This window comes from Eptatretus burgeri, chromosome 4 (genome assembly GCF_056783735.1).
Source record: "Eptatretus burgeri isolate ZD-2024b chromosome 4, Ebu_testis_v1, whole genome shotgun sequence".
Classification (NCBI taxonomy): Eukaryota; Metazoa; Chordata; class Myxini; order Myxiniformes; family Myxinidae; genus Eptatretus; species Eptatretus burgeri.
This window is the reverse complement of record NC_140964.1, coordinates 22,614,750-22,637,230: the sequence shown is the minus strand read 5'-3', so window position 1 is coordinate 22,637,230 and position 22,481 is coordinate 22,614,750. Positions and strand designations below refer to the sequence as shown.

Sequence of the window (22,481 nt, the reverse complement as noted above, 5' to 3'; positions counted from 1 at the left end):
GCGAGCTTGTTAAAGCTCAGCTCAGTGGGCGAAAACGGCAACCTCATGAGAAAATGGGGGATTTGGCTTATGACATTCGCTGTGCAGTGGGGATCGCGCATGCGAACATGGCAGCACCCTACCAGGAAGACCTTGCCCTGGACTATTTTATCCAGGCTCTTGCAGGCACCGATACCGGGGCCCTGCTGACATTCCGGCCGGAAAACCTCCAGAAGGCAGCTGACACTGCCGCCCGATGGGAGGCAGCGAAGCCGCCGACCAGAGGGTCTGAGCGCATTGCGATAACTGTCCGGCAGGTGTGGCCCGTGGACAGCCGCGAGCCTGGAGCTGGGACTGGTCTTGGCACCAGAGCAGAGCTGGAGGCAATGGTCCAGGACATGGTCGGCCGCAGGTTGGCAGGGTCTGGTCCATGGCAAATAGCTCGCAGAGGACACCTGGTGGGCCATTGGTAAATACCCAAATTCGGAACGAAGGGGGGTGCAATTTGGAACATCGGAGGTATGCACCGTACCCGGTTAAGTGCTATAACTGTGGACGAGTGGGCCATCTGTCGCGGGAGTGTAGTGCCCCGCGCAGGGAGATACCCCGACCCACCAAATCCACCCCGGGCAGACCGGACTATCCCGCCCCCCGACACCCCCTCACCACTCCTCCGGGCAAAGGAGCACAAGTTAGGGGAAGGGGTTAGCGTTAGATAGACCGGCCTCATGGGGGCATTATGAGCTGTCCTCTATGGGGCCCGGTCACATCAGTTAGGGGTAATTTAGGTCAGAATTAGAAATGGATTTGAGAACAAGGACAGATATGGAACGTGTAGTGGGGACGTAGCTTAGCGATAGAATTGGATGGAACGTGCATTAGAATAAGGGATGACGGGGAGCATGAGTTAGTTTGGGGGACGTAGTTAGTAGAGCGTCAGTGTTGGTGTGAAAAAAAAAAAAAAAGAGAAAGAAACATGATGAGTGAGTGTGGGTCAGCAGGCCCGAGTGTGAATGGAGTGAATGTGGAATGCATAGTGCAAATGAATGATTATGGGGAGGAGTGAATCCCACCCAAGGAAACCCGGGGTTAGTGTAATGTTAGTTAGCGGGTTAGTTAAATTAACCAAAAGGATGTCGTTTTGTTGTTGGTGTTGAACAAAGGCACAAAACCTTTTGCACGGTGGAGACTATTGACCAGCTGGGAGCGTGGCTGGTGAAATATGCGTCCTGAGTAGAGGGCACCCCGGGCACCAAAGTCGTCAGCCAGAGTAGGCCATGGGTCCAAGCGACCAAGTTAGTGTAATGGGCACGGGTACCCAGGGGAAAGGGACCCGGAGCGCTAAAATGCCACGTGGGCATCAACGGGGAAAATGCCAGGAAGGGCATTCCCCACATTCATAGGCTCAGAGACAGCCTCAGAGACCCGGGGATGTTGAAGATTGAGTTTGGCAGGTGGGTAGACCTGCCAGTGGAGCTATGCTGCCCAGCCACAAAATTGTGTGAGAGCACGTGAGAAAATTTGCGGGCCAGGCCCAAATGAATAACGAACACCAACACAGGCGACGGGAATCGTGGTTGCTAGAACCGATAGTTTAGAGACAGGTGTGTTGAAAAGCCTCGGGGATAGAATAAAGTTTAATAAATGGTAGGATAGATAAGAAATGTGTACCCCTTCGCAGCATCCATCCCTTCATTGTTCGTAGGCCGCTGGACTCATCTTGAAAATGCTGAAACGTGTGGGAGCTATTCTGAGGCTGTATTGGGCCTCGAGACAGATTAGTTTGTCTCTTCCTCAATCCTTTTAAAAGGGACCTTGGGGATTGGGAATAGACAGTGAGGATAGGTTAGCCGAACACAGACGATAAGGAAGTTTGGGACCCACGTATAGTTGAAATGTAGTTTTTTTTTTTTTTTGTGACAACCCAATGGGGGTGGGGGTGGACAAGGACAAGCATAGGCAATAGGTTGGGGGGGGAGATTGTAGGGTAGGACCGAGCCAGTCTTCGGACCGGCCAAAGCCACCACACTCCCACAACCTCACGAGACCACACCGAGGCTGGACAGCTCCATGTGCCGACCTGTTGTACCGCACCTTACCTGGTCTGCACTTGCCATGCGTTTATCTGCCTTTGCCTTGACTCCATTTGGCATACCTGCCCATGCCTTTATTTGCCATGCCATATCACTCAACCTTACCATGTGCGCCAGGACCATGTGTGTGGAAGTGTTTGCAAGGACTTCCCTGCAGGCAGCCGCATCACTGGGGACTGCATTTGTGCAGCCCAGACATCTCATTGTTGTGTATAAAGGCCAATTTAAATGGACTGTGAGACGGCGTGTGGCCTGCCGTATAAGGGTGAGTCGCCTCCAGCACCCAGGAAAAGGAAAAAACAAAAACAAACAAAAAAAACAAAGGACCATTGAGGGCCCTGAAGACAACTGATCATTGATTGCCTGCTGCTGCATTCATCCCCAAATGTAGCCTTTATTGTCTTCCCTTAAGTCACAGGTCCTGGGCCATGGATAATGTAAATAGTAGAAACGTATATATCGTTCTAACCCACCTGTTTGTTTGTTTCGTTCAAATTTCCGGCAATATAGATAAGTTTAATGAGTCTGCTAGTTTAGTTACGCAACGCACAAGGTTATTTTTTTTGGGGGGGAGAGGGGGGGAAGATGTATTTCAAATGTCGCACTCAGGGATCCGTAGGTAAAATGTACTAGGGAAAACTACACCTACAGTGCCACACGAACGTTAACGACTCGGGTCAAGTCTAGCAAAAGGGGGGGGGGAGGAGGGGGTATGTTGCGGTTCTCGGAACCGCATGCATCCAACAGATAGTGGTCCCAAGACAGTTATTCCATTATTATACGTGTAGATGGGTCCCTTTTCTTTTGTCTAGAGGGACTATATGGGCATGCGTTGCGATGATCTCATAGCTTGGTTTGCTTACATCATTTTTTCTTCATTTCGTCCCTACTCTTCATTTCTGATTATTCCTGAGGTAAATCTGAGCCATGTGCACCTTCGCTGTGAGATGGGCCCTCACGGAGGCCAGTGCGTGCGCCGCCGCTGCGAGGAAACGATGATGCGCGAGCATTATCAGCGCAGAGCCCTCAATCCCAAGCGAGCCCTCGAACCCAACGTGTGCGCCGAGTCATACAGTGCATTTGGCAGAGCAGGATTATCGACTCGAGCTTCCGATGATCTGGGGAAGATTGCCGGTTGCATTAAAAAGGCATACAATTGAATATCTCTTAAGAGGCTGCACGAATGGTGTTTTTCACAACACAGGAAACACAGACAGCACAACGCCCACTCTGCACGAAACGCGTACGGACGCCGATAAAGGCGACTCCACACCACGTTGGATCGGATACGAGTGTGCGAAGGAAAAGCCTAGCATTCCTTTTTAACCAAATATCTGATACATATTGGTGCTCGCCGCACACACACTCGAGCAGAGTCGTGTGGACATGAGCGCTGGCCACATGCCGAATGGCCGAACCACGCGCACTGTATGGAATGTGCTTGAAGGCAGACACGTACGACCCTCACAACTTTGTTATCGTACAAAGCAGGGCACGAATGCACCGCTTGCAACTTTGTATCGTATTTCCTCAATATGACACATCTCAGTGTTCGCCCCTCGCACACGCTTGCAGAACCGGGCGACTGTGAGCACTGACCATGTGGGCCATGGCGGATCCACGCGTACTGCGCGAAACATGCATGGATTTATTCATAACAAGGTACCTTCGGCCCTCAGGGGCAGAATCGCATTCCCCATGGATGGTGAATGTCTTTTCGTCTCTACGGCCAGCGAAGTTGCGATCGAGCAGGGGAATGTTGTGCAGTGCGCGTGCGCGCGGAGCGGGCGTGTTGATTGGCGCTGGTTGGACGCCCGAGCGGGCATGAGGGACCCTCGGCCGGTCGCCAGGGCATGGCCCGGGGGTTTTTGCAGGACGATTTGCGCGCCAATTTCAGTGTGGGCGATTCGTGTCATGTAGTGGGGTCGGAGCGGAATATTTTCGCTGTCTGAGATGACCTTGCCGGAAACGAAGTGGTGCGGTTTCCGGCCAAAGGTAGTGGGGCGCATGAGGGGTCAGGGCTAATCGGAGCGGCCGATTCAGGTGATGACGCTCCCCTTCGGGGTGGCACCCACCCCGCTGAAAGTACTATAAAGGTCGGAGCGGTCCCTCCGCCTCTCGCTCTCGCCCTCGTCGACATCACCACGACCCGCCTCCTGCTGCCTGGACTCCGCCTTCTTGTCTCCGCCCACACGATGTTGACCCCACCCGCCTGCCTGGTCCCGTCTACAACTCCATCCACGCACTCTGGACTCCGCCCCTTCTCCACTCAAGCTCCTCCTTCACGAACACTGACTCCACACGCGCTGCTGAAGCCAGAGACGACACGCCAGCTGCCTGGTACTGCACCACGGAGCATCCTCCCATATAGATATATACAACTATATTTATGTATGTATATATGTATGTATGTATATATGTTGGAATTATTTTGAAAGATGAAAACTGTAAGCCTCCGTAGCTTGAGAGTTTAAGTTTTGTGAGGAGTGAACTTGGTTATTGAACCACGAGAAGTTAAAACAGCTTGTTTACCCTTGCATAAAGTTCTTCAGAAATATGCGAGGTCAACTAGATTTCAAATTGCGTGGGACACCAATTCACAAGTCTTGCGAAAGCTGAACTGCATTGCTTTTCCTCAACTCCAAATAACTTTGGTGCTTTTTAAAAACTAAACGTTTTGTCCTGATGTTCTGCATTATGCATCAGTGTGCAGCTGAATAGAGTAGCAATGTAGCATTGCCTCTGGCTTGTAAAGTATGTGGGACACCATTTATCGCAATGATTACACTGCATACAGGAAGCGAAAGTCAGGTTAAGCAATTGTTCCACTTTATCTGTCTGTCTACAAATGGTAGTTTCTGAATGAGGAACAACCTAATTTAAATTGTGTTATATTTTGTACACGAATCGGAAAACGAACCCGTAGTTTAGCAGTACTTTGGCTCTGAAATCACACATGTGAAGAGAGGAGGGAGATTAAAAAAAAAAAATTTGGCTCCATCGCCCTGTCTGTCAGTCAAACAAAATTGAAAATCATTCCAAACAGGAAACTTACTGTCTTTAGGGATCTCCTCATGGACATAGAAAACAGGAATGAAGAACTAATATAATGTGTTAAATAAGATGGTGTGAAACACGCTGCATCATCGGCGGTAAACTTCCAAAAGTTCTTTTTTCTACAATCTTTGAAATTTCAATTTTATTTCAATTAATTTATTTACTTGAACGCGAGAACACAAATCACCTTATTAGAACTTTCAAAAATAAAAAAAGCTGTTCTTGGACAAAATTTACAGCATTCTGCATCATCTCAACCAATCAACTTTGGTGATTCCAGACCTCAACCATGTACTTTTTTTTTCTCAAGACTGCATGGGGTAAGGGGTTCTATGAATGCTCTCGTCATCATAGATAGGGTTGTCAAGCAACACTTCAGACAGCGTTCTAGGATTATTCCACGTTTAGCAACTACTAGTAAGGTACCCCTGTGCTATGCATGGGTGGGAGGCCAGAATCTGAAAAAGAAAAAAAACGTTTTGAGAAATTTCATGAAAACTCCCCCCCACTTCAGGACATGGGCAGGGACCCCAAAAGTTGCACAGAAATTTTGGTGGGGCTGGCTCCTGTGGTGTATCACGTGATTGGGTTTTCGTATATCATGACTCGCCCGCTAGGGGTGGCAGGAATGTACATCCGGACGTGCAATAAAGCAGAGTTGATGCTCACACTCTGGCTTCTCGTGTTCCACTGCACCTCGTACACTATAGTTGGCTGACGAGGATGGTTGAAAACGGACATGTGCCCGTTTTCGTCGGAGACGACTTCGAATTGTTTTCGGAGCAATTGAGATGCTATTTCCACGCGAATGATGTGGTCGACGAGAGCAAACAGAAGTCGATCTTGCTCGCTTCGCTTTTGGCGGAGCATTATCGACTACTGAGTGATTTGGTGGCGCCGGGCAAGCCCCGTGATGACGCGCTGTCGTTTCGGGACATTGTGGAGAAGATGAAAGCACACATGGCGCCGGAGAAGTCATTACAGCTTGCTCGATACCAGTTCGATCGCCTCTCGAAAGGTGCAGAGGAGCGCATCGCTGATTTCGTGGCGCGGATTAAGCATTCTTCCGTGGCATGCAAGTTGACGGCGGGGGAGCGTCCAGCTCGGCTCAGAGATCGTTTTATTGCTGGTTTACAAGATCTGAAGATGGTTTCGGTGGTTCTACGGCTGAAGGGTGAAGTCATTACATTCGACTCGGTGGTCAGCACGGGTACAGCGGTCGAGCAGACTCGGAGATGTTCAGGCCATCACCTGCCACGCGGGGACGAGAGCACCCGGGGCGCGCACACGACCTTCGGTGCGGGTCGGACGTCGCCGCGCGGCCGCACGTGCGACGAGGTGACCCCGCGGACGTATTTGGGATGCGGAGGTTGACACCTGCGCCGTGCGTGCCCGTACAAAGGCACCGTGTGTTTAAATTGTCACAAGGTGGGTCATCTGAAGCGTGTGTGCCGTGGGGCGCCGGCCACCATTAAGGTCATGGACGGCGATGTGTGAGGCGACCTGGGGTGGAACCGGCGGCCGTTGATGGGCCTGTTTTCAATTGGCCCGGCGGCGGTGCGCCCGATGACGGTGGAAATTGAAGTGAACAAAATGCCGATCACGTTCCAGGTCGATACGGAAGCGGCTGTGTCGATAATCGCGAACAGACCGCGCGTAGACTCAACGGCCTGAAGCTTATCAGGTCAAACCTCACGCTGTTCACATACACCCGCGAGAAGATAACGCCAGTCGGGATGGCAGACGTGTCTGTGCGGTACCAAGGCCAGGTCACCACGCTTCTGTTGTACGTTGTGCGGGGGAGGGGACCGTCTCTCCTCGGCCGAGACTGGCTGTCCCGCATCAGGCTAGACTGGGCCGCAGTTCACCTTGTGCAACCCGTGCCAAGCCGGTGGAAGGATCAGTTGGAGAAGATTCTTCAAATACATCAAGGCTTGTTTTGCGACGACCTTGGGAAACTCAAGGGCGTGGAGGCAAAGCTCTTCCTGAAGGAGGGGGTGGTTCCTCGTTTTTGTAAACCATGACCGGTGCCGTATGCCCTGTGGGACAAGGTCAAGGGTGAACTGGATAGGCTGGAGGCCTGTGGAGTGATCGAACGGGTGTCGTACTCAGATTGGGCCACCCCGGTTGTCACGGTGCTGAAACCGAATGGAGACGTCCGATTGTGCGGGGACTTCAAATCCACGGTTAACCCGGGGCTCAGCGTGGAGCAATATCCACTGCCGTCAATCGATGAAATATATGCGCGATTGGCGGGGAGTAAATACTTCACGAAGCTCGACCTGCGTGATGCATATTTTCACCTGGCGATGGATCCCGGGAGTAGCGAGCTTTTGACAATCAACACGTGTCAAGGGCTGTATCGATATACCCAACTCTGTTTTGGGATTGCTTCGGCCCCAGCCTTGTGGCAGAAAGCCATGGATCAGGTTTGCATTGGCCTGCCCGCTCAGACCTACCTGGACGATGTGCTCATTGCGGGGAAAACGGCGGACGAGCACCTTGCGAACATTGCCCAAGTGCTGGCAAAGATAGAGGCGTGCGGCCTGCGCTTGAACAGGGACAAGTGCGCGTTCTTCAAGCAGCGCTTGGAATACCTCGGGCACATCATCACGCCGGAGGGGCTGTTGAAAGGCCCTCGGAAGGTGGAGGCGATTCAACACATGCCACCGCCTCGCGACAAGACGCAGCTGCGCTCGTTCATTGGTATGGCCCAGTATTACCAAAGGTTCGTGCGCGGGCTCAGCTCACAACTTGCGCTGTTAACACGGTTGCTCAGGAAGGACGAGCGCTGGGCTTGGGGGCCTGCACACCAGGCGTCGTTCGACCGTGTCAAACGGCTGCTCACAGAGGATACGGTCCTCGTGCACTACGAGCCTGCGCGTCCGATCTTATTGGCATGCGACAGCTCTGCATATGGCATCGGGGCAGTGCTCTCCCACAGGATGGATGATGGTTCTGAGTGGCTTGTTTGTTTTGCATCCCGGACCCTGTCCGCAGCAGAGCGGGAATATGCCCAGATCGAGCGCGAGGCTCTCAGCCTCGTCTGGGGTGTGCGGAGGTTTCATCAATACCTGCTGGGGCGGCATTTCACTTTGCAGACGGATCACAAACCGCTTCAATTCAACCTGAGACCCGAACGCGGGGTACCGGTGGTAGCGGCCGCGCGAATACAGCGGTGGTGTCTGTTTCTTGTTGCTTACGATTATGATATTCAGTTCCGAAGCACCGAGAAGCATGCATGCTAACTGCGATGGGCTCTCACGCTTGCCGTGTGCGGAGGGTCCAGCTGCGTCTGAGTCAGCCGACCGGGTCGATGTGTTCACGCTGGGCCAGGTCCAAAGCGGGCTGATTACGACCATACAGGTCGCGGTGGAATCGGCTCGTGATCCGGTGCTCGCCCGTGTCGTCCAGGCGATTTCTACGGGGAATTGGAGCGATCTTCCTTCGACACCGGCATTTCAACCTTTCACGTCACGCACATCGGAGCCGTCGTTGGTCCAACAGTGCGTTATGTGGGGAATGAGGACGGTGATTCCACCGAAGTTCAGGCAGCGGTGTTTGGAAGAACTGCATGTCAGTCACCTTGGCGTCGTGAAGACCAAGAGTCTTGCTCGTAGCCTGTTGTGGTGGCCGGGGTTGGACAGACATTGAGCAGTTTGTTAAGCGTTGCGCCACGTGTCAAACAGATGCTGATAACCCGCGTTGAGCCTCGGGGCTATGGCCGACCCCAGTCAGAGCATGGCAGAGGGTCCATGTAAATTTTGCGGGGCGGTTAATAGCAAAATGTTTTTGATTGTGATCGATGCATTCTCTAAATGGCCGGAGGTTGTAGTAATGCAGCATACATCAGCAAACATTACAGTAAAGAAACTGCGGACGATCTTTGCTAATAAAGGATTACCGGAGAACCTGGTCTCTGATAACGGTCTGCAGTTCATCGCAGGTGTATTTGATGAGTTTATGCGTCAAGATGGTATTCGACATCTAAGGTCCGCACCGTATCATCCTGAGACGAAGGGGCAGGCTGAGTAGTTTGTTAAGATGTTGAAATGGGCTTTGTGCAGGGGGGGCGGGGGGGGGGTGTTGCACCTGTGCAGACAGTGGTTGATGTCTTTTTGCTCCATTACAGGAACGCGGTTCATCCTGTCACGGGTGATTCGCCTGCCATTCGTTTCTATGGACGGGCATTGCGGTCCAGACTGGATTTGCTGCGACCTGGAGGGTCGGGGAGTGGGACGGTGTCGCGTCCGACGCTGCTGCGCGGTTTCGATGTGGGACAGCGGGTAATGGTGCGCGATTATTTCCACGGTTCCAAATGGGTGCCGGCTGTGGTCTCTGTGGTAATGGGGCCGGCGAATTGCATGGTGCGGACTGATGGTGGGGAGGTGTGCAAGCGGCACGTGGACCAAATGCATGATCGCTGTTCCGCGTCACCCCCCCACCCCCTCCCCACACGCCGAACGATGTGGGACCCCCACCTGTAATGTCACTGTGGCCAGACGTATCGCCAGGGCCGGATTTGCCGATGCCCAGGGGGTCTTTGCCCGATTCAGTCCTGCCCGGGGACGTCGGGCAGGCTGGTCAGCCGGGGGCAGTTGTTATTGCGGATGGCGCGAGTCCGGTGAGGGTGTCACCTCGACCAAGCCGGGAGGCGTCTGAGCTTGGGCCGTCTGGCGGCGCTGCCCGTCCGAGGCGGGTCAGGGTGCGGCTGCGGTACTTGGAGGATTATGAGTGTTGATTGGTTTTGGTTGGTCATGTTATGATTGTCCTTTCATCATTTGACTTGTCATTTTACGAGGGGAGGAGTGTGCTGTATCACGTGATTGGGTTTTCGTATATCATGACTCGCCCACTAGGGGTGGCAGGAATGTTCATCCGGACGCGCAATAAAACGGAGTTGATGCTAACACTCTGGCTTCTCGTGTTCCACTGCACCTCGTACACTATAGCTCCAAAACTGTGGAAGTAGTACTGTGTAAAATCAATGGCTCTGTCTTTCATGGCATCTCTGCCATTTTCTTTTGAGCGTCGGAACTTGCTCACGATAAGACAATTTTTGGGGATTTGTTTTCTCAGCATTTTGTACCCTTGTGGTATGTGTTGTGCTTTTGATTTCAAAAACAAACAGACAATGTGGAAACAGCGAATGCCAAACCATGAACCAAAAAGTGAAATCCTTCAATACAGCGCGTGTGGTGAAGCAAATGAGTACACTAATGTTAAAATATGCAATTTATGCTTTTTCAGTTGAAAAACAATTAAAAAGCATACTTAATATTTGAAATGTAAAAATCTTGTTGTTATTGTGATAAGCACCTTTATATATAACAGAAGGAATGAAATTGTTCAATAGAGTGTGGCAGGAGGCCACAAAAGAATGATGGCATAAGAAGAACTTAGCTTTCAGCGTTCGGCGTGAAATGCGATGGTGGGCGGAAATGACGTCTTTTGGCGCGAAATGCGATGGTGGGCGGAAATGACGTCTTTCGGTTGTTCTTACATGAGAGGGGCGTGTTTCTTGCTTTTTTTCCGTCAAGCAATAAATTCAATGGTTTTCACATATATAACACGTTAGTTTCACAAATTTCCATTGAAATACTCGGGTATTTCCGTCAATTGTCACCATTTCGGTCTTGGTTACGCACTGCATCTACCGGACGGCCGTCATTGGCTGTCACAGGCACGTGGGGGAGGGGGGACACCGGAGACGTGGTAGACGTGGTAGACACCGGGGACATTTCAAACTCTGTGCAATTGTATACAGCGCACGCGCTGTAATAAATTCCACATTCCTGTGTCACCTTCAGTCGAACGTCAGGCATGGACAGCCAGTTCATGAATGACTTGGGCAAAAAAACAACAAAAAAAACCAACTTGCTGTAGCTGACCCCACCAAAATGTGGGTAATGTTTCTGTATGTAGTCAATGACAAAACTTCAAAGGCCAAATCCGCAAATGCGTTTCCACGTGAAAAATTGCAGCATTTCATGTGTGGGAACCAAGAATCTCAATTGTATTGAGAAATTACTGAAACCACAAATGCGTTTACACACGGAGAAAGATGGGCGTTGTACGGGTCAAAATGTAACATCTCAATTGTATTGATATATTACCGAACCAGCGAATGTTTCCACATGCGGTAAATGGCGAAACTGCGAATGTCGGACCCGTGAATGTGTTTACATGTGTAGAGAGAGAGCAGCTTCGTACAGGTGGAAACTCAAAATCATAATTGTATTGAGAAATTTATGAAACCTCGCATCCACCTTAGGACACCCGCTCGGACCCAAAAAGGTTCCACAAAGTTTGGCAGAGTTAGCCCCAAAACTGTGAGAGTAGTTTGAAGATGGACAGACAAGACAGTCCTTCATTATAATATAGATTTGTATCACTGATTACAAGAAAAGCTTGATAATCCCACTTCACAACACAAACATACTGAACTAACCTACACTATGGAAGAAGCACAAATATTCACACTCGGAACCACAATATGAACAAAAAAGGAATATATTCTAGTTATAAACTTCCCACCACTAATCCACACTGCCCAATAACTCAGGCTGGGTCAGGCTGCAATCTTCTCCTGAAAACATCTACAAGTTCCTCCATGAGGCTGAAAATTTTCAAAATAAAAAAGCCACATTCGTCTTATCAAAGTTGTTTTTAATGAATAATAGGTAAAAGTGCTATTTGTCTCAAATTTGTCGAGAATTCATCGGATGAGTAGCTACTACAGAGATATTGCATTTCAGTAACAAACAATCACATTACCACAAATGCAATTCAACAAACTCCAAAATTGGAATTCTGCTTCACAGCAGTGCAAACAAATTTTTTATCAAATTCCCATGTTATGTTGGCGAATTATGTTTTGCTTCTAGAAAAAAAAGGGCAGGCAATATGGTGTAAAAAAGATATACCCGGACATTGTTTCCGGAATAGCTAAGCACATTTCGCATCCATGCTTATATCATTGATTTTATAAGACAATGTCGATTTTGAATCTCCTCTACACATATCTGCCATGATAAATACTGAACAAACAAAGTGCATCCGTCGAATGGCATTGCAAAAATTCAACCAGGAAACACACCAAGGTGCTTTTTCCAAACAAATCAAAGTGACTATTTGGTGCTGTGGATGTGTTCTGTGTCATTGCACGATGAGAACAGCGATGAAGGCATACAGTACAGCACTGCATGATTTCAACGTGTCATTGAATTCAGGCAGGCAAACAGCAATTCACAATGCTCATTCCGAGTAAGGAAAACCAATTTCTTGACACTGAAAATGGCGTTTTTCAAATTTGTGATCAGGCGAGAATTTCCAACAATAAGCATATCTTTCCTTTGGACCCTGATGAAAGCAATCTGATCTCATTGTGGATTCTGTTTCTGGTTATCTGAGGGGAAGACTGTAAAGCCTTCAATCACTCCACCACAATGAGGAATACGGGGATGGTAATAAGACAATTTGAAAATACAGATTTCTTAACTCTGCCAAAAAATAATTCTTATTTTTCAATATTTATATTTTCTTAAATCGTTGTCCAGAAGTGCAAATCCAAAGTGAACTGTGCATCCAATTACCCATGAAAGTGAAACTTGAAATGCTCTTCAAGGCAAGCTCCAAATTGTTGTTCACACTTCGATATTAAACTTGCTTTCGGAATACGGAAAATCCCTTGGAAGGTTTCACAACAAGGTGAGAGAGTCAGTAGTAAAATATGCCAAAAGCCCCTTTGCCATTGCGTCTAAATGAGTTTCCCGAGAGAAAGATGAACATGTCTTCAGGTAACTCGCCAGCATCCTGTTCCTCAACAATTGCTTCACAAGATGCACTGTCATCCTGCGAAGGAGAGACCCTTTTTCAAGATCTACTGCATGTAAAAATCCTACACCTCCTTCCCCACTTTTAACATGCAAGTAACAGTTATGCGAGAAGCAAATGATTGGCGTCTGCATGGTAGATGAAGGGTCTCAGTAGCCCAGTCATCCACAGATTTTCCAAATACTGTCAAACTGGGTGATGAATCACCTTACAGACTACTTATCAAGCATTCAAACAATGCATAAAAAGAAAAATTATTGCATGTCAATCGATGATTGTCAATGAGGATATAACATGAAGTGAAACACTCAAAAATGGATATTTTATAACATGTAATTGTTGCTGCTGCTGTCATGGTGGCGGTGTTGTTGTTGTTTGTGTACTTTTCCCCTGTAATTTTATACAATTTTCTATTGCTTTGAGAAGTATTACAACGTATATAAATTAGAAGGCTCCTGTATCTGACGTGTTGTTTTAAAGGGTTTCAGCTGTCGTCGAATAATAAATGTTATGGTCGGAACTGCTGCATTAAGCTCCTAATCCAGCTTCGTCTTCTTCAATGTTGGAAAGATGGGCTTTTAAAACGGGCATCTTTATGATTAAACAAACACAAATGTTTATTCCAAGTAAATCAATTATTAGCTTTCCAACTAAGTAAATTGATTATTAGTGTTCCAATGGTACCATTTTGATTATCGTAAAGCATGACGGATACACACACGGATGGACGCTTCCCTTTTTTAGGAATACACCAGGCATTTTTACCCATGGCTTTGCTGACAGATTTAATCAACCGTTGGCATGTTGTAATTCACAAAAATTCTACTCTGTTCACCCTACCATTTGCCCAAGGTAATCTTCCATCTGCTTGCAAGTCAACCAACATCACCTTCGTCAGCCCCTTCTTCTTCTTTAACGGCCACAATTATTCACTTATTGGGGTTGGCCAAGGTAAGCTTGGCTCAAGTGTTACACGAAAAGGCTGGCAAGCTCTGACATTCGACTAAGTTTCGGCAGGTATTTGTAATTTGTTCAGGGTGCCGGAGACAGCTCACCTACCCTTTGTGAAGGACACCCATGGGATCTTCAACATCCACCAACTAATGCTAGTAGACAGAACGCCCGTTTAATCATGGCACACACCCTGCCTGTGAAAGCCCGGGATGAGAGTTTATACCTGTGCCGAGAATAAAACCCAGGTGAGACAGCTTGAGTGTGCATACGTTTATGGCAGTGGTTTTGAACCTTTTTCAGCTGGGTTACTCCCCTTTGGTCTCAGCGTGAGGCATCACGTACCCCCTCTCAATGATTTTTATATGACAGTACATGTACCAACAGCTTCTCTTTCACTGCCTCAAATCAAAATGCATCTCATGCACCCCCCCCCCAATGAGGCATCACATACCCCATGGGGATCCATGCAGCCCTTGGTTCAGAACCGCTGATCTAGGTCATCCTGCTACTCATCTTCATCAGGCATCCTTTCTGCCTATATATGGTGCTCGAAAAATAAATCACTTCTGCTTAATTGTGAAGCTCAGTGTTGGGTTCTATAGTTTAAACCTCCACTTAAATTCAGTGTAATTAAACATTTTGAAAATTTTGAATTATTCTCTCTCAGATTTCATCATCATTGTGATGCATATTATCATGTTGTTTAAAACTTTCTATATGCAAGATAATGATTTGCAATACCAGATACCACTGGGCGGTACTATACAATACACATCTACATTGTGAGAATTGGGATCTTCCCCCTCCCACAAGTACCCGACAGAAACCATAATTGGGGTACTTCATCGGCAACATGCAAAATTTGGTTACATTGGGTAAAGTAGTTTTTCGGTTTTTGAATAATATATAAACAAACAAACAATTATATGTTCACTTTTATTATCGATATAAGATAATGAATGCAAAGCCTTTCAAAACAAAGCATAAGAATGCCTCACCTTTTTTTGTACTACTTTCTCCTTGAACTTAAGCTGGGATGCACTCAATAGCTCAGCAGTGATGGCTTCCTCTGGCTCCAAGCTAATGCACTCTTTATGAGTTGCTCTTCCAACATAATTTGAGTCCTCCATGTCTGTTTCAATAAACAACAAGGACAGCAAGTACAGAATAATCAAATGCTGAATTTATGCACTTTAACTCCAACAGTTCACCTCCATTCTTCAAACCCTGTCCAAAAACTTCAATAAATATTGAAATATATTTTTCATTCTTATACTTTACATCATAAAGGAAGGGGGAGGAGTGCAGTGAAAGTGGCTGCACAGTGAATCTGTGTAACAAAGGATTACTAGTGCATTAGTGCGAAATGACAGGAAATTAAAAAGATGAATAAATGGGGGAAAATAATAAAATGACAAGACAAGTATGGCAAATCATTGCACCTCCAAGGACTTAATTACAAGGCATCTGGCAGCATTTCCATTATAGCACAAGGCATCTGGAGCAATAAGGATCATCAAAGGCAGAGCATTTGGCACAACCACATCCCAACAAGCTCACATCACATCTTTCATCACCTTCCGCATACAGTTTCCGAATGCCTGAATAAACGATATATTAAGAGGTGCTGGGAGTGAGTGTGTGATGGTATGGAAAGATTTGGGATGCTTCAAAATATGCACCTGAACTATGCAGCCCTTTGTCTTCAATCGGCTTCTTTTCAACCATCTTGGGGTTACCAGGTTCAAGTTTAGCCTCCAAGTGTTGAGGTTTGACTAGTGTTACTCCATACAGCTCATTGGAATGCAGTAGGTTGTTTGTCATATTCAGCTTGGGCACATCATACATGGAGGCCATGAAGTCCTGCAATAAAGTATTGTGAGATGCTGACGAGCCTTGGCTTCAGCAATTTCATTGAGACCACTCAACAAAAGGAAAAAAATAGCAATAACAGCAAAAAACAGGAAGTGCAAAATTCAGTGGAATATAATAATGACAAAACCAGCTGTCAACATTCAAATCCAAAACTACATGTGAGGAACGGATCTGAAAGATAGCTGGATATCATTTTAATGACAGTTTAACGATTGAAAGCAAAAGATTGGTGAAGGTTTATTTCATATCAGGTTTATTATTGGCCTCATGCCATGCAATGAGAGTGTCTGATGAACTTCAAAGACATGCATTGAGCTATGTTTCTTGTAGATGGTGCTGGCGATAGCTTGCCTACTCTTTGCACAGGACGACATGGGGTCTTTAACGTGCTGCAACTAATGCCGGCGGCAGACAGGACACTCGGGTTTAACATCCATATGAGGGACGGCACACACACTGATGAATCACCCTGCCTATGAAACACCGGGATGACAGCGTATAGATGGGTCACAATTTTAATCCAGGCGAGACAGCTTAGATGCGAGTGTGCATACCTCTAGGCCATCCTGTCAGGCTTGGTAATAACTAATAGAGTTAAAATGTGATCGTATGTGCACAAGTCAAGTCATGTCATGTCAACGGCTAATGATACATGTGCACGTGTACACATGACCCCAAAAAACATTTCTTTCACTGACAATTTCAAGAGGATCTAAATACTATCATTGCACAATATAGAATACAGCAATAATTCTTGCAGTGAATTGCATTTCTACTCGTATTAGAAAACAAGAAAACAAGTTTCATAAATCAAGTACCATGAGATCAGATTATCATTTTTTTCACATTCCATCTTTATTTGAAGAAAAAAAAAAGACAAAGCCAATGGTATTATTGGCCTCAAGCACGTAGGTGAACCATTTTATGAGCCTATACATACATATTGGCCAATAACGAGTCCGAATTGTGCAAAGTGCTCAGTTGGAATGGATGAATAGAGCAGGTGAGAACGGAGTGTGGTTAAAATTATTCACCAATTTGGCTTTCCTTTGATTTTGTAAGTCGCCGATTGTTCCGCATATTTTAATTTCTTCTTTTCTCTCAAGTGAGGGAAAAAGACGCTCCACTCATTTACCTGATTGGTCGTGTAGCTTGGTGGGTGGAAAAAAGGCACATTTAATGTTTATATTTTTAACCGTGGTTTAATCAATTTAAAAATCGTGGAAAACCCGCCCGCCCATGATGGAAATATATAGAAATCGTGTAAAACTGCAAAATATAACCTGGAGTTTTTCATGAATATGAGATGCAACTTAATGGATTTGTCAGTAATTTCTGTGAAAGCGGTCTTGCCTTTATGGCTCCATAATTGGTTTTGATGTCACTTGCATATGTCCATGACTGGCTGCGAAATGTCAGATGTGCTTCATAACTAATCATGGATGTACAAATGCAGGCCATGGATGGCTGCCTTCCAAAAATTTGGGACATTCACCAAGTTGCATTTGTTGCCTCTTGCTTTTTTTTTCTTTTTTTTTTTTAAATAAGGATACAAGATGAAAAAAATTGATAGTTATGAAAAATATAGCAATTTAAATTTTAAAAAATTCGTTTCATTTTTCCGTTAAAAACAAAATAAATAAATAAAAATAAATCTTTTATACACACAAAGAAGATACAAAATACTATTGTATAAATGGCAACATATGTTACACAACTTGCAATTAATATTCAGTTTGTCTGTGCAAACCAATAACACACCTTGATGAGAATTCCCTCCCTGCAGTGATGGATGTTATTTCCAGCAAGGACACAGGCACTTCCAGGATACACCTCAAGCCCAGAACCCTACATTGGACGGAACAACACAGCAAAGTGTGGGCATCTTATGGTTTTGTCCATTGAGAAGCCAGGGATATAGTGAGACAGAGAGACAGAGAAAGAGAGAGACAAGGGTGGGGGAGTAGGAGGAGGAAGGGGGGAGCAGAGGAGAGAGGGGAAAGGATTGGGGGAGGGAGTGGGGAGAGGGGAAGATGGAGAAAATGAGAGAGAGGAGAGGGAGAGAAAGAAAAGGGAAGAAGGGGGAGAGAAGAGGGTATAGGGAAGGAGGAGAAGTTTGGGGAGAGAATGGCAAGGAATAAAAAGTGGAATGGGGGGAGTAGAGGAAAAGTGAGCACAAAGATAGATGAAATCGGGTGATCACTAGCTTGCCGATCATCTACTGGAATGTATAGGAACACGTTTGCCATATGGTGAGTTCCAGACTATTGCGGCACAATACCTAGCCACACAACAGCTGCTCTCAGCATCGTCCCCAGGGCAGGCAATGGCACAGCTTGTTTAATTACACATTGCAGGTGCAGTCTGTTGCAGGTACAGCCCTATGCACGGATGCTGTCTGTATCTGGGAGGCTGCTTGTGATGCACACAGCTTTGCTTGGAGCTCAACCAGGTTTTGCTTGCACAAATCTCTTCGGCCTTATCTGTCCTCGGGCTCAGCTGCTATCGCTTTTTGTGTTCACTCTTACTCCCATTCTGTGCCATGACATGGCCTTTCAGAGCAAGTTTGTGCCCTAGCTCAGGCTGACTTTACCAGTTCTGACCACTTTTTGCTGGTTCCTCACCACTCCAAACCCAATGAATGTTCTCAGTTTGGGAGACTGGGAGACAAGGTATCACTCTTTCTCCCACTCTGCAGCACTGCAAAGTTTTGGCACCAATGCTTACCACTTTGGATGTGGGTTTGATTTCAACAGTTCAAATCACTTTCATGACTTCTTGCTGAAGGAAGTATCTCAACAGGTGGTCAAAAGCAATGGATTGTGTTCAATAATGTCATCAAGTAAGTACCTCTGCCAAAGGGCCTAGTTCATGCACAATTGACATGAGTACAATAAATGAGTTTAATTAATTATCCCCCAACTGGCCTTGAATAACTGACATGTTCTTTGAGATAATTAATTACAAGTTCCTGCCTGCTGCAATTTCAAAGTCCAAAAATATCTCAGGCAAGTAAACCCCCAAAGTGTCTGTGTAAGCAGAATCATAAAACATCCTTTTTTACCTCAAGGCTCCCTGATCTTGGGGTGCTCTTAAGCACTTGGTGAGCACAAGCAGGGTGAGCATACAACTGTACTAAGTGGATGCTTGTCAGGGAAAGTGGATCCATGAAGTGTCTTTTTAACTTCCAGCAGACCACTTTCCATTTATCCTCCATCTATCTTTATCACCTTTCACATTTTGGCTCCTACACCCTATAAACACTGGTTTTTTTGCAGTCGAAACCCATTTTGGCAAGCAGTATCGCATCAAATGGAAGGCAAAGATTTTAGAATTATTTTTTAACATGGTGCAGTTAAAAATTGCACACGTGAACCACTTCTGGTCACATGAAGTGAGAAAAAAATAGTTTTACATTCATGCATTCCAAAGGTGAAACTATCCTGTGACCCCGTCGAATGGTTACACGTTAATATGACTTGAGCAAAAAAAAAAAGTATCTATCTTTCAGTGCTGTCAGCCCCCTTGCAGTTAATATCTTGTACAAAAGGGGTAAGAAAACTCTTGGATGGGGGAGTGGGAGGAGGATTTTATTTATTACTTCGTGTGCAGCCGATGGCTGTTGGTTTTATATGTGAACGGTAGTATTTTGCAAATGGCCATCACCTGTTAAAATGACAGCAATGCAGTTAGAGTTGTGTTGTTTCCGTTACACCATATCATAATTCGTTTCACTGCATGCCAGGTCACGTAATCTGACCCAAATGTCACGTGATCTGTACTTCCGCTCAGACGTTTGCGACGACATACGGCAACTGTGTGGTCGGTTTAACAGAGAGATGGTACTTGCATTCCTATATAATGTAACTTTTGTGTGTTGTTTTGCAGTGCAAGTGCCATGAACGATCATGCAAGCACTTGTATGATAAACATTTGCAGGGTTATTTGAAAGCTTGCTTGTTGAGTTGAGGCCTAGTATCTCGGCTTGATGTTGAGTTAGAATAGAAATAGCTATGGTCTGGTGACGGTAACTCCACTGGTATGTTATAATATCGAGTGTGTTATGTGGATACGGGTGCTGCATGTATTCCATTCAATTGGATATCACCCTACTTGATGTTAGCATGGAAGAGGCTTGATGTTGAGTTACTAAAGTTAAACTTTATATTTATACTTTCTGCAAATAGTTTCTTTATAATAAGGAATACAAGATGGTAATTGTGGACCGTCTTAGAAATCGAAATAAAATACTTTATAGATGGTTTGTGAGTGAATTGTGGTGACATGGTCCCACCCAAAAAAAATACAATTGTATTGATTATATATTGAACCGAAGTACTGTATTTTCTGGATGGATATAATATTTCTGCTTTATTACCCATTACACATCATTGCTGGGAGCGCAGCTGTGCTGCTGACGCCCCGATTAACAGGAAGCTGGCACTCATTTTGCCGACCTCAGAATGATAACAGGTCGAGTCAACTCACCTGGTGTTATTTAACGGATCGACAGGGGCTCAAACTCAAGACCCCAAGATCTTAAGCTAGCCACCTTAACCGTTAAGCAAACAGCAACCGTAGTGGGGAAGAGGGTGGGTTTAGAAAGATTATAGGTCAAGTTTCTTGTGGTTTTGTTAAATACCAAACATAAGAAGACGCCACTACAATTCCAATTTACAAGTCATGTGAGAAGCGGGAATGTTGGTTTCGCTCGGTTGAATTAGACACAAAATTGCAAGCAAATCTTCTGGTTAATTTCAGTTTCAAACGTTTCAGATTTTGTATGAGTTGTGATCCACATGTGAGAGACCTGGCTTTCAGCCAATTGGAAAAGCTAGAAATTGCTGAAAGCAATTAAAAAATCCTTAAAGGTTGTGAATGTATGTATATGTATGTATATGTATATGTATATGTATATATATATATATATATATATATATATATATATATATATATATATATATATATATATACACATATACATATACATATACATATACATACACATGATGGAATTCTACCGATTTGTGAGCAGTGTGTACCCAGTCAAAATATTTAATGATTACATTCAGGGTTAGAAAAATAATGTGTTCCCACATGGTCATCATCCAGAACACGTCAAAAACAGATGCAATCGACCGAACTAATGATCTTAGCTCATTCTCAACTAAAATGGTCTCTTGGAACTCCAGTAAAGCTGCCAGCAGTAAACAATGTTTATCAAATGGAAAAAATAAATCATGTGGTATTTTAGTATTCATGAATAAGAGTCCCCTCAACCTAAGATTCACACCAATATGTGCATAATACAAAAACAGAAGCAAGAACTGGTATTTTTTTTTCTCCATACCAATAATAAGACCCTGCAATGGGAAACAGCATAGAGAAGGGAAAGGTACCTTTGCTCCACAAAGATCACAATTTTTCATCTGCAGGTGTGCATTTGGTCGCACGGTTACACCGGATGTCTCACACTGGAGCACACAGTTCTGCAGCACTGTCTGACCCCGAAGCACCACTAAATAAGAACAATCACCATGAAAAGCCACTCTGATTCATTCAAATGTAATTACATAAATGTGATTAAACTCATCCCCTGGGAAAGTTTACGTGATTCTGCAGTTCGCGATAGTTCTTTGTGAAGCCCAAATGCAAGATTCCACAGCACAGCCACACATAGTTTCATCCAATGTATGCAATAACATTTATTACCATAATGTTCACCGATTGGTTGGTTTCTGTCATGAGTCATTTGCGACCTAATTGGCTGTCACAAAAACACACTAAAATGATCACTGCAACCACTTATTACAATGTACTTCCTGCTCTCTGCCAATGTGAGTAAATGGGAGCAAATTGAGCTGGTATTTCACATTCACCAGGATAATATTGGGACAAGACAAATACTTTAGCCATCTACCCTAACTATTAAGCACTTCTGCAGCACATGCGTTCAAGTGAAATATTGTGTGTGCACACACGCACTGTCCATTGTGCACCGATTTCCCAATGCCTTTGTCTTTGTCTTTCATATAACACATGTACGAAGGTAAGTCAATAAATAAAGTTAATTTTAATGTCACTCATACCACATACGTGTGAAATACAGCTGTATTATGTGTGGCATTAAAGGGGTAAACTTCAGTCATTCGTTCACCATATATAGTATCCTTCCCTCCTCCCTCTCATATTTTCCTATTCATGCATTCCTTTGATGTTTATCTCACTGTCAGTTATACCATGCTCTTCCATGAGCCTCACTCCTTTGAAAGAAAAAGTTCAAGCAATGTCAGTGTTTTGGGAGTGATGATGACAATATTTTGGACGAGCAGAGTGGTCCTGTCACACTTCATCATGGACCATGAAACCAAGAGGTGCAACCTATTCAGTATGTTTGTAAATTAAATTGAAGCCAGAAATCAGTACAAAGTGTTATGGGGCACTCACCACCGGTGTCATTCTGCAGCATAAAAACGTGCGCACATGCGCACGCGCGCACACACACACACACACACACACACACACACACACACACACACACACACACACACACACACACACACACACACACACACACACACACACACACACACACACACACACACACACACACACCACTGGCTACAGTGCAGTGCATTGACAAACTTGGATGCCAACTGTTACCCCACGTACCTTACAATGCAGATT

At 45.6% G+C, this 22,481-nt stretch overlaps 1 protein-coding gene across 2 annotated transcripts in view; it reads right to left on the bottom strand.

The window, feature by feature from the left end:
- Positions 1–11,781: 11,781 nt before the first annotated feature.
- The window catches only part of SHCBP1 (SHC binding and spindle associated 1), a 105,041-nt gene continuing 94,341 nt past the window's right edge, over positions 11,782–22,481 (bottom strand). For both annotated transcript variants that reach the window (XM_085877155.1, XM_085877154.1), the window contains exons 11-15: positions 21,194–21,312; positions 17,556–17,642; positions 15,602–15,782; positions 14,918–15,051; positions 11,782–12,983 (exon numbers count right to left, since the gene is read on the bottom strand). In XM_085877155.1, coding sequence (XP_085733281.1) covers positions 12,849–12,983; positions 14,918–15,051; positions 15,602–15,782; positions 17,556–17,642; positions 21,194–21,312 — 656 coding nt within the window. In that variant the 3' untranslated portion in view covers positions 11,782–12,848. The remainder of the gene's footprint in view (positions 12,984–14,917; positions 15,052–15,601; positions 15,783–17,555; positions 17,643–21,193; positions 21,313–22,481) is intronic.